The sequence below is a fragment of the Nannobrachium achirus genome (genome assembly GCF_963921795.1).
Source record: "Nannobrachium achirus genome assembly, chromosome: 1".
NCBI classification, from domain to species: Eukaryota; Metazoa; Chordata; class Actinopteri; order Myctophiformes; family Myctophidae; genus Nannobrachium; species Nannobrachium achirus.
In genome coordinates, this window is record NC_137810.1 from 24,935,964 (window position 1) to 24,949,739 (window position 13,776).

General features: G+C 40.8%; 1 protein-coding gene across 1 annotated transcript in view; it reads right to left on the reverse strand.

Annotated features, from left to right (window-relative positions):
• The window catches only part of agbl4 (AGBL carboxypeptidase 4), a gene marked incomplete at its 5' end in the record, with an annotated part of 446,034 nt that extends 432,833 nt beyond the window's left edge, over positions 1-13,201 (reverse strand). Inside the window, 2 exons of the mRNA XM_080727779.1 lie at positions 10,592-10,710; positions 13,167-13,201. Coding sequence (XP_080583905.1) covers positions 10,592-10,710; positions 13,167-13,201 — 154 coding nt within the window. The remainder of the gene's footprint in view (positions 1-10,591; positions 10,711-13,166) is intronic.
• Positions 13,202-13,776: the final 575 nt, after the last annotated feature.

The window sequence follows — 13,776 nt, forward strand, 5'->3', positions numbered from 1 at the left end:
ACAAACCGTGCCCTACTTTTGCTTTTGCGTGCCATGATATTATAGCCAGAAGCAAAGGTTTACTCTTCTAACTCATACACAGTAAAATTACATATTCAGTGTGGACTTAACTCTGAATGTAAAAATTGACCCAAATAAGTCCATGTGGGTAAATCTTTTCACCGATGAAAATATAATCAGTGATAATAATAATGAATAATGATGACCAGTGGGCAAGGTGAAGGTGCACACAGCCATGGTCCCTATAAACTCAACTGCATGCCTGCATGCGGACGTAGCCTGCGGTCTCGACATCTGCATCCATTAACTGACCACGCATTGCACCGGAATTATAAGACACTGGCTGGGGTCAACTTTTGCTTTCAAATATACATAAAAGCTATGAACACATTTTGCTATAATGTACATTATGTGGGGCCATTTTCCACATAGGCCTACTGTATAATGTACCTCTCAGGTGTGTTGCGACCGCAGGGAGCAAGTTTACGATGAGAACCATCACAGCTTGTTCATATGTATTTCCATATATAGGCATAAGGCCTAACAAAATAATATGTTGGTTTCCGGTAGGCGACCGACCCTATTAAATACGTGCAACCCAGATGATTTTATTGGCATTTGGAGTGAAAAAAAAATAAAAAATAAAATAAAGTCAAAATCCGACCGAGTCGATCAAAAACGTCTTACAAAAAATATATTTGGTGCGACCACATTCGCGTGTCCCCGGTTCCCGAGGCTAAACTAATGTGAGTTACGTTACAACTTGTATTCCTCCAAACACACACAGACACACAAGCACACACACAATCGGGGGACATATTGCGTTGCCACTCAGTCACTGACTGGCAGCGGTAGCCATGCTAGCAACGTTAGCAGCCCAGCCACCAGTACAGCTGAGAACTGTATAGCCACCACAGAGAGACGTGAGTTGGAGACGAAACATTTATGACAGCGTGGGATTCATCTGAAAGACTGTACGGCAACAGCGCTTGAGTGAATGCGGACTCCCGTGCGACACTGCATGTCTGCAAGTACGACTGCGTCTCTCTCTCTCGCTCGCTCGTCGAGTTGTGTTCTTTTGTCAAATCTAAGCTGGAAAATCTAACACTTCCTGTAGCCGATCTCTTCAGAATAAGATATATTGCGCTAGCAGCAATAAGACTTCCAGATTTCTTATTACAATAAGACTTCCAGACGGTGGTCGACTTCTTAATCTCTTCAGAATAAGAGTATCCTAAAAGAAATTGAAATATGATTTCATTTGCATGATTCATTAAAACTGTAAATTAAACATTACAATTAAATTTAAAAAATATGTTTTAAATGATTCATTAAAACTGTAAATTAAACATTACAATTTAAAAAAAAAAGAAAAAAAAACTACCTACCCATCCTTTCCATGAGGAAATAAAATAAAATTCCTTGCTACCCATCATGCCCACAAAAAAATTAAAATAAAAAATAAAATAAAATAAATTCCCTACCTACTCAGCTCTAAAATTACAGCCAACCGGAACCCAATGTTTTATTTTGCTAGGCCTAAACAGGTGACATCACAGTGATGTCAGCAGGGATCTCCATATATGGGCATAAAAGGGATTATGTTAGGGATCTCCATATATGGGCATAAAAGGGATTAGTGATGTCAGATACTGAGAGCAGGGATCTCCATATATGGGCATAAAAGGGATTCTGTTAGGGATCTCCAAATATGGGCATAAAAGGGATTGTATCCCAGATGATGCCCTGTTAGGAAAACCACACTAACAGAATCCATATGGCCAAGACAGATGGCACGACCTCACCCTTTAGGACGAGGTCGCTTTTCACCCTTAGACGTCTTACTGGTATACTGGTGTGGAATAGACACAACACATTCCCTTATCACATAAGAAAGTTCCTATTTGAATGGCTTTAAAACATTATCTATCTATAAATGCGAGAAGTCTCTGCGTGTGTGTCTGTCTGTCTGTCTGTCTGTCTGTGTGTCTGTAATCCGCGTATCTCGAGAACCGTTCGTCCCACCGGCTTCAGATTCGGCACGCGCGTTCCCCGCCACGGCACGGAGTGCAGTGCCGGGTCTCGACCCGACCCGACGCGCGGTTTTCCCGAACCGGCGCGAAACGTTCGGAATCTCCTTATGCCTGAACAGCCTGATTGTTGACATCAGGCTGTTCCGGAGGAAATCGGCGAAAGCTCTGACTCATTGTGACATCACTTCATAAAAGGCTCTGACATCACGTACGCCACATGAGTCAACAAAAAATCTCTGAATATCTCCATATATAGCATATATGGGCATAAAATGGACGCAGAATCACAAAGATCTCCATATACGGGCATAAAGGGACACAGACAGACGGATACAGAGATCTCCATAAATGGGCATAAAATGGACGCAAATGGCATATATGGGCATAAAATTTACGCAGAATCACAAAGATCTCCATATACGGGCATAAAGGGACACAGACAGACAGATACAGAGATCTCCATATATGGGCATGAAATGGACGCAAATAGACAGATATCTCCATATATGGGCATATATGGGCATAAAATGGACCCAGAACTATATCTGCAGTGATCTCCATATATGGACATAAAATGGACACTGACAGACAGACAGACAGATAACAGATATCTCCATATATGGGCATAAATGGACACAGGCAAACAGATGGTCAAAACGGGTCCTATGACAACAGGTATAATGGGGTTTGCATTAAAGGGCGGGGCATTCATTCCCTATTTACATCGTTCCCGAGTTGGCCAGGTCGCCGACTAGCTTCTAGTAATAATAAATGCAGACACTGACACACCAGTTAATGGGTAACGCAAGTAAACAGGAAATGATTTACTAGAAGGCAGCCTACCATACCACAAAAAAATTGTCATATATACATCAAGTGAGTATATTCACAGTCATATATTCAGGTGGAAACCTGAATGAAAACAGTGAAACTGGAGGCAGACAAAGGCAGCACTAAAGCATGTGAAGAAAGTTAAGACAGTTGGTGAAGTGTGAAGGGAGATGGCCTCATTCAGCAGTTGTAGCTATGAGGTGGTGATGAGCACACTATCTGCACGGAGGCATAAAACACATTAAAAATACTTTGCCAGCACACTATGAATCAAGAAAAAACACCAACTGTTCAGATAAGATAAATGGCCACATTCCTGAGCTGTGAAGTGTTGAGGACGTGTTCTCTACTGTCGCACTGTACCATCAGGACCTGTGTTTTTCCACTGCATGCTGTTCTATCATTAATTCTCTCGGTTGACCAAGCTGTGTCAAGATACACAAGTCAAGTTGACAAGTCTAGAAAAGAGAGAGAAAAGTAGGCCACACAAACACAGTAGTTGGCCTGTCCAATCAGCAGGCCTTCATTAGATGTGTATTGTGGTTAGATATTTTCGTTTAATAAAACAATAAGCCACAATAGTCCATGGTTTACAGTGGATTCTAAAACGGCTAGTCCCATTCCTTGATTCAGATTGGCTGGTTTCCATTTAAAAGCTGTGATAAAACAGACCATAATCTCGGGAGCGTAGCGTTGTTCTGTCGTGTCATTAGTTTGACGTCCCACCATCCGACGCTGGTGAATGCTAACCTGGTGAATGCTAATGCTGGATTCTAAGGAGCCTTTGTTGCAAGGCTAAGTAGGTAGGTTTGGCGTTTACACGGGAAGTTCATAGACGTAGAAGATTTGATATGGTCAAGTGACGCAGAGAGACTTGCATGGAGTTTTTAACATAAAATCATGAGATATTTGCAATATTTAGAATCTTATGGTAAATATTGTAAATAAAACAGCTCAGTGATACTGATACATGTGGTCCAACTGTGTGCTGAGTGGGAGAGTCAGCCAATCATAATCAGGGACAGTAAGTATTAGTGTTGCGCGGGTCATGTTTTTTTCATAACCCGCACGACCCACAGCCCGCACGGAACGTAACCCGCCCGCACCCGCGCCGCAGAACAATATACAAATCAACGAATCCGCCCGCCCCGCAACCCGCATTTAAAAAAAAGATGGTATATTATCTCCACAATAGCTCATCTTTATATACGGCTCTTCTAAGTACCCAAAGTCGCTTTACAGAAAGGTTTACAGTAGCACAATATTGTCATGGGCTAAATAAACAAACGTGGTGTTCAAATTGGCGTTTAGCCTAAAAGACATTCATTCAAAGACGTTCATTCTCTCTGGGGCATCGTCGGGGTGAGAATGGCGTTTCAGGTTTTATGTCAATCATATTTATACAGCGCCTCGCACATCAGAGTTGCCGTGCGACGACCCATACCTTTTCTGAGCTGAGGTCTCGCAACAGGGTGTTTTAACAAAGAAACGAGCCTATATCCATATCAATAGACCTGTATAGTAGCCTAGGTCTTGAACGACCTTCGCGGGACGTCTCTAGAAGAGCGACCCCCTAAACATTGAATCAGCGCTGCAACACTGCTCGCACTTTAAACAGACAGCAAAAGACGGACAATATTAAATCCTGTTGGTTATTGATTAATCACCAGATTGGAGAGAAGGGAGCGACTCGACTCGAGGTGAGCGTGGTTGGTTCATTCAGTCAAAAAATCCTTCTCACTTGCGAAAGTTGTGTTTCAAATCGTATCCGTTGACTGGCTGGTTATATAACTTAACCGACACAAAGTATTTATAAACGGACTTGTGTGGATGAGAGACATATAAGTGAAATCCTAATCAACGACACGCGTTGAATTGTTTGTGCATCTTCTCTCTGCTGTGCTCACGACCTCACGTTGTGTCAAATGTTGGCAAAATGTGGTTCGCGGCCCCAACAGGAGCGGGACGGTCCTCGCACCAAGGAGCGGAGGAGAAACCTCGCTCCTCTCTGGCGCATTTTAAAACTCGCTCCCTTGTGCTATTCAAACGTTGTATTCTTATTCTTATAGGCCTACTCTTATTAAGAATAAAAGGCAAATAAGAACAGGTGATTATTCTTATTTATTTTTTGCACATGAGAGTGGTGATAACCCACCCGCCCGCCCCCCGCCAATTGAGTCTGAAAACCTTGACCCACCCACCCGCATGCGGGCGGGTTGGCGGGCGGGTGGGGGCACCGGGTCGGCCCGCGCACCACTAGTAAGTATCCATTTTAGAAAGCAGGCTTTACAACTACAGTATCTACAACAGGCCTTGATGAGATATGTATATTCCATCTAGAGTAGTGTTCTCCATTCTGCCATTGGGGTTAAATTGAATTGATTTGAATTGACTGTAGAGCAGGATGAGTATGAGTTGTGCTGTAGGGTAAGCTTATCATCAGACCCCATTAAACACCTGCCACCCCAGGGGGGCTTCTTTTGACCATGCAAGTCATTGTCAGCAGACAGCAGTCAGACTAATCAATGGCCGCTTAATTACTTGTGCTGTACGGTCCACAGATTCAGTAAAACAATATGTCCACACGCTGTCAGTGTCATCCATTGTAGATAAAGACAGCACTGTAGTCAGCAATCCCACTGTACATTGCGAAGACACACTCACAAAAGAATTTGGAATTCAGCTGAAAATGTCAATAATCTGACAGAGTGACAATCCAAGTGTGACAAAACAAGATAAGGGTGTTATTTGCATTGCACTGCAAATAACAATTAAGCAACTCTTATCATTGTTGTGAATCTCTGCTTCTTGATACAATACAAAACAGGCTTGGGCTAAATGTTGACAGACTGACAAAATCCTTCATTCTCCACCATTCTTTTTTCCATAACTATAACTGAACAAAGTAGTAGAGAAGGATAATCAGAAGTGGTAAAACTCCATTTGCACATTTGCATATTATTCCTTATGCCACACTGTCCGCAGGGCCATCAATAAGACCTTTAATGACGTTTTGAAGAAATAGTCATTATGTCCCAGCTCTACCAAAGACTGCATAATGGAGGTCATTTTCTTATGTTATCTTTAAAGCACAAAGGGGAATAGGGCTGTTGGTGGTGCAAAATGACTCCCTAAGACGGGACCAGTACCCTAAGTCACCTATGCAAAGATATAGGCTACCAGTGACTTAATCTGCATAGGGCTGACAAGAAAGTGAATTACACCTCATCTAAATGTAAATGAGGGGTTTTATACCTTTGGTAAACAGCTTACATAACCAATGTCTATCTTAATAAACCAATTAGATTTTATTACATGGGATACTATAGCAACAAAATAAGATCTCTGCTCTCAGAAAATGTACATGGACCATTGACAGCTGTCAAGCAAAGTGAGGGGGAAAAGGTGCTGGCCCAAACAGAAAAGCTCATTGAGTTATACCTCTGCATGAATTTCAAATTAACTTGCCATTCTGTGTTTTCAGCTATTAAATTGGGGTTGAAGAGAGTAAAATGGACGTATAGTGTCATGAAAGACCATTTCCACATCTGAGAGGAGCAGGCCGGCACACATGCTGCATGTAATACATACATACATGCAGCATACAGCACGAGTCAATAATATTGGAGTCTTCTCCAATTGCCTTTCTGTCATCAGTAATATAAATTGGAAACTTGAGATATCACAGATATCAGATTGACTGTATGGAAAATACCAATAGGATTTATAGCCCTGTATGATCCTTTGCATATCAATGTTGTCCTAAGGTATAGCATTTCAACACTATTTCTACAGTAAGGACTGGCCTTGCTTATAGGGACCCTTAAGTTGTGCTGTTTTAAAACCACTTCACATCAGTAAGGCCTGACATGATAAACTACAAACTTTATCACAACTGACCAACTGACAAAGACAGCAGTCCCTCTTCAGTATCTACAGTACTGTACATCAGTACAGTACTGTACATCAGGTGTTTTCAAAGTGTGTGACGGGGCACCCTGGGGTGCCGTGACAGCAGTCCAGGGGTGCCACGAGATAATTTGAAAATATTTGGAATTTATTTGGACACTTAAGAAATATATTTAGTATCATTTTAGTATCATTTTAAACTTGAAATGCAACGTTATTTGCAGTCAGCGTAATTTTGCCGGGAAAAACAGTCCCGGTCACGGCCACACAGGCTCAGTAGAAAACATATAAAGAAAAGGCTTTTGGGGCTGAAATTAACAGAGTGGGTGTTCTAAAACTTTAGCGATTTAATAATTAGGACAATTTTAAGATTTGTTTTATTAAAAAAGTTACATAGTATAGCTTTAAAAATATGCATATCATGCTGTGGGGAGAAGACTATAGCCATTGAAATAAAAGTCTTTAAGAAAGGTTTACCATGATAAGAAATCTAATGAATAAATAAATAAATAAAAGTGTAAAATCACTACAGAACTACAGTGTTTTCATGACTTCCATATCGGCCTAATTTCTAAGAGCGAATGTTTGCCGTTTGGCACACACAGTTGCTGGAATTATAGTAACCTTTGTAACTTTAAGCAGCAGTTGTTTTACTGCACAATAAGACACAAGGATAATAATGTCATGGTATCTCTATCCACTTCAATTTATATTCAAATTCAAACATGTTTGATGTACAGTACTATACTATTCTAATATCTTCCATATTTCAATCTAAAACGTATAAGTATATAAAATGGACCACACTCAGTTCTTAAAAACAGCAAGACATGTGACCTTTAGATCAGAGACTGACAATCATCTTTTCAAGAACCATGCTGTTGCCATTCCTGCACGGTTCTAATATCCACTATAAGTGGACTACTTAGTAACAATGCTGAAAACAGAGTGGGTAGGGTTTAATGGCACAATCTGTTATTGCGCTAAAGCACTCCTATTGAAACCCTGCGACCGACCAACACTGCTGTTTTTGTTCACATAGTGAGCTATTACTTTGAAGTCATTATTTTTACTCTCATACACAGTGTATGGGAATTAGATCATGTTCAGAAAATACATTATGCTTGATTTTAAAGTCTGGAGTGAAACATTGTCCATATATGTGAATATGGGTGCTATTTTGGAGTAGCAAGATAGTTCTGTTAATGTGCAATGATGATCAGTTTAATTTGGACAAATTATAAGGAGCAGTTCCTGAATAATTAGTCAAATATTATAGAAGGTGACGATAATCACAATTTATTACAATTAGTTACAGTATGCCATGCTCAGCAAAATTCCGTACAAAAGGTTTCAATTGCTGTATTTTTAGCAAAACACTAATTATCAATATCATAAGAAAAATACAATTGATAGTTGTTCCCACCTCTACAGTAAGTAAGACCAACGTGTTGCATTTTGTTGAGACGGCAACAAGACATTAATTTGACATTACCGTGCAAATATCAATTCAGCTCCCATTCCAACTTTAGTAATGCATTTACTGGAAAGAGATTAATATCAATTCCATAAATCATTCAGGAGATGCATCCGGGGCCAGAGACTCTGGTATGTTAGCTGATCTGAGTGTGGGAGCTCAATACCCATTAATCAATGTCTGAGCTCCTCTGGCCATGTCATCTGGGAAAATACACCAATTTATAACAAGGCCAATCACCATTTTGAAATCATGATATCTGTAGCATAACCCTCATTATTTAACATGTTTATATCTTCACCTACAGTATTAGGCTATCTTTATGCTTTCACCTTCAGGAGTTGTATAGTTTGTACAAAACTATGGAGACAAATACTCTTTGATTTCTTTACTTGTGGCTCTGAATGTAATTGCTGTGTCAAAGTTCTCATTTAAATACTGGCAATAGTCCCATTTAATGCTGCATTTAAAGCTCCAGTCTGGGCTTTCTGCATGTTTGTCTCCCTCTCCGGCATTGAGAGGTAATTGAAATGATGTTCAGACTACAGCAAAGATGGCAGAGAATGTAGAGTTCTTCTGTAGTTGGTATCCAGCAATGTGAAAATGGTGTTGACCAGGCAACACAATTGAATATTGATGGATATGGGACAGAATGGGCAGTAAATATTGCAATATGATGGTAGGCTCACATTAACTGCTGTGTAACCAACCTACTGGTATACAGAAATAAGACATTTACTGTACATTTATTTACTTGTGGCTCTGAAAGTACTTGCTATATCAGAGTTCTTCATTTAAATAATGAAATACTGAGCATAATGCTCACGCAGTTCTCAGGTGACCATACTCTGTTGTACGACAGTGTCGCTTGCCAAACATATCAAATCTACAAGCTAGATCGTGGCACAAAATATAAGCGTTAATAAATATGGTATAGTATGGAGAGTGTGATGGCCGTTTTATTGTATTTACCATCTTCCTTCCACCAAACAATTGGATTTTCTGGAGCTTTAAACTAAAGTCAGGTTTTCAGGCAAAATGTATCTTTCTTTTTTGAGGTCTAGGTCATTGAAAAACAAGTTTATAATTTAAAAAGACCAGACAGGCTTAGTGATATTTGGACCAAGGTGAAATCCATATTATTTGGAACGGGTAAAAATAAAAATCCACTTCAGAGGATAACATTGGGTGACAGCTGGGCCAGACGTTAAAAAGAAAGGAACAGGGTGAAGTTCAAGATCATCTCAATCTACAGAAGCTAAAATGATCTTGTCGGTGAGAAATATGAAATCTGAGCCCCATCTGAACCTAATCTCCACACATTGATGCAGTCCCAACGAGACCTGCTGATTCCTTGAGTCACAGTGTGCATGCGCAAGCGCGTGTGTACAGTGTGTGTGTGTCCATTTCAGGGCACAAATATGCAGAATGTAACCTGACAATAATAACAATACAAATTATAAATAAAACGTCTCTTGAAGACATTGGCTTTGTTTCATTTATAACTGCATCAAAAATTGCACAAGGTGTACTGTACCAGGGCAATTACTCCCATAAAGTAAAGCTATTAGATTTATTTCACCCCTTTCTGGAGTGGCCTGTACTATCTGGCATAAGAGCCAGCTGGTTCAACAAGACACTATTTTGACGTGTTGTGGAATACCCAGCTCTGCTCTGATCATTCAGGGTTGTGGAATATCAAGGGCACATTTCATTCATTCAACTATATTGATGTAATTCTGTGCTATTTGACTGCTGTCAACTATAAAAGCATATCTTATAAGGAATAACTCTGATATAAACTGAAAAGTTGGTAACGTAAATTACACGATTACACGTACATTATGATTATGATACTGTACAGTAGGTGCAAGGCCTATGTTTTAAATCAAACTGATGAACGACAACGCTCTGGAAACATGTTGACCATGAGTGATGTGTTGAAAGTGACACCGTGTAAATTTGGATGGATTTTGATTGGCTGTCAGCGTTTGGAAAATTCATCAAATCCTTCTGAAAGTAATCTTTAATGATATTGCTAACCACTGTCTGCCGTTGTTATAGTTGTGGTGTGGACTCCGCCATCTATTTGAGTTAGGACAATTTATTTATTATAGTCAATCTTGGAGTGGACAGCCCTTTAAGAAGCTTACACTGAATTTACTTGTCACTGCACCTTAAAAGTGTTAAAAGTGTTAAAATGTAACTCAACAGTGCAAAAATGGAGAGTGTACAAAAAGGACCTGTAACTTTGAGTCCATTTTAGTTCCATGTGTTCACTAGAGTTAAATGAACAGTTTGAACAAGGAGTTTACAGTGTGACTTTGGGTTCAGTACTCACCGCTCTCAAAACAAGCATCAAAGAGCAGGTGTCCTTTCCGCTGAGGTCCTTGGTAACCTGGTGGGGTCATCAGTAGTTTGTTCACATTACCCACCAAGGCATCCTCTCCCCCAGTCTCACTGCCTGGAACACAAATACACAGTGTAAAAGCATACACAGTGTAAAAGCATATACAGTGTAAAAGTATATACAGTGGTGTTCATTTAATTCTCTGAGAGTCTAGAGAAGTGCAGTCTTGCCAGTCGCTACGAGTTGGACTAAAAGATGGATATACCAAACAAACTTTTTCCTAAATAAGCTTAACTACGCAGCTTCAAGGGGTTTATTGGTAGGCCCTAAAATTATGCCCTTGAGCATGGGGAATTATTTTCGGTTAAATCTGTTTCCACTTTCCAGTTTGTCTGCAGCCCAGCCCATAGAAGGCACTGCAATTCATCTGTAGTTAGCCTACTTTTAAAATAAACATGAACTAAAGACGATACTGATTTGAGTAAAAATATGTTTCCAAATGTGTCAACTGTCAACATATCTTCTTCTTTTCTCAATAGATGATGTGTTTGCCACTTGAATGGGTTACCCTTACCCATAATGTTAACAGAGCAGAGGGGAGACGGCAGACAGACAAGTAGTCGCATTTCAGTGACGTCACTGTCTTTACTGCTATGACGAGCTGATTTGAAGTTCCTGACATTTTCAACGACAGAGTGAAAGTCTTGCAAGACGCCATTTGGAAGAACAAAGATGAGATAATTTTCCAAAATAAATATCCTAATGTGCATGAGAGAGAGAAAATACTATCAAGAATATATATATATAACCAGTAAGACTCCCTAATCGGGAGATAAGCGACCGTCAGGTCGATGTGCGTGATAGGCCTATACAAGCTTGCAGCTATGTTATTTTTGACAAACCAATGTATAAATGGACAAAATGGTTAAAATTATTATAATGATTATAGAGCATCGCAGTGAGGTGTCGGAAGTCCATTTTCCATTCATTTTCACCATAGGGTTTTTCATTATCAGCCACAAAGTCGTAGCAATTCAATGTACACAATACCACTAGGCTGGTGGTTGTAAAATGGTTCTATATGTTCCTGTAGAACCCCCGAGTATGTATGCAATCAAGATCGCACGGAGAAGAACTGCATTTCCCATACTGCTAAACATGTACATCCGGTGAAATCGACGTCTGTGATTGGTCTAGCTTCTTCTTCTTTCACATATCTTGCGGTTACCGCGGAAGTAGCTACTGCCCCCAGTCTTCCCGGCGGATTATTGCACATCAGCAGAACTCCGTGAGCGATCGTCTTTCTTTTACAAATATGATGCACTATGTTAAGGATGACGATAAGAGCGTCCACAGATATGACAATCACTACATTTCAGGCCATATGCTGGCCTGGATAACTAAACTGAGCTGATTTAAGGGCTATATTTCAGGAAACAACACCAACATCGCATTGCATTCTGGGAGTGTAGTTTCCGCAATTTTAAAAATAATGATGTACACAGTCTTGTACCCTGCGGAAAACGCTTCCGACACCAGAGTGAGGACGGGGTGGGGCTTCAACTGCGATGCTCTATTATCAACTACTTTTGCTGGGACCCCCAGGAACCTCCCCAAGGACCCCTGGGGGCTGGGGGACCCAAGGCCCCACTTTGAGAACCACTGGCCTATATAGTCAACATCATAAACAAGAACACAAAATGACTGAACTATTCAAACATACCACCACACTGAGGATTATTTTCATTGTATAAAATCTTTTTAACAAAGGAGGAAGCGATTCACCACCTTGAATCCAAATATGTTTTCTTTTTCTATGGCATTAATTAGCCACTGATGGCTTGGTTGGCTCTTTCACACTTTGAACGTGCAAGGAAGAAAGTTGAGGCGTTCAGACAGCCAAAATGGAACAATGCATTAACGTGTCATTCAAAAAAGAACGACTCTGCACGCAACCTGTCACTTCAAATGAAATTAACCAGTCAAACCTGAGTTGATGTCTAAATGAGAGCGGAAAAAGGAACCAAGGGGTCGGACCCTGAAACACTCCGGATTTCACTGTGTGCAGTGCACTGTGCAGTAAGAAGAGCAAGCAAGCAAGCCAGCAGCAGGCATGTATCTCTATCTGTATATGATACACGTATTTTTTGTATTAGGTAATTGTACCTAACATATAGCTATTCATAGAGAGGCATGGTCGGGTAACGTAATGCTGTTCGCTGTTAACAGCTGATGTTTGAACATGAGACATTATAACATCATGGGTAACTGCTACTGTCTGTGGAGACACGGCTATTTACTGTACAGTACATGAATGGTTGCACTACCAAAGCTAGCACACATGCTAAGAACGTTCCCTCATAATAACAACAGTGACCCGCAGGAAGGGGGGCTCTGTTTACAATCATGCACCTGCTCGCTAGCATGCTGCTACAGCTGGTCATATTCGTTTCAACAGCAGAAAAACACCGCGTTGAGGAAACGTGCACCCACTATTTGTGAAACACCCCACGCATCATCACCATGCATTCGCTCTTTCCTGTGCAAGCAGTCATATCATATTTACACACCAGTGTCGATGTCCCTAATATTCTCCTCCATCTTCCTTTGCATTTGTGTTCACAGCTAGGAGTCGACGCGGGATGAGTGTTGCCACGGCAACGCACACGAGGAAGAAGCGGACGTGGTGTGTTGCTGAACCAGACGTAGTGGCGTGGCGTGCGTGCGTGTGCGTGGTGCGTGCTGGAGTCTGGAGGACGGTACACTACTGCACGCACACCTACTGTACCAATTATACTAGCAACTGCCAACTATTATCACCAGCAGGCTCCATTTGGGAATGACCCGGCTGACAACCAGTCAGGAAAAAACTCCTTCTACTTCTATCACAGGTGTTGTTACCAATGATACTAACTAATTAGTTAGCCCTGAATACATGACGGTCATACATAACTGTCATGTATTCAGGGCCCACAAGAATATTATTTAATTTAATTAAATGTGTACAAAAATAAATACATTTTGAGAATTTGCTCTAAATAGGGACACCAGGCCAGGGTTAAATTAAGTTCCATTTGTAGCATTATGGCCTTTACAGTGTGAGCTAAGGTGGGTAACCTGAACGCTCTCCCCAAAACACTCTGGCCTCTGCTCGCCCCTCTTGGTGAGAACAGACT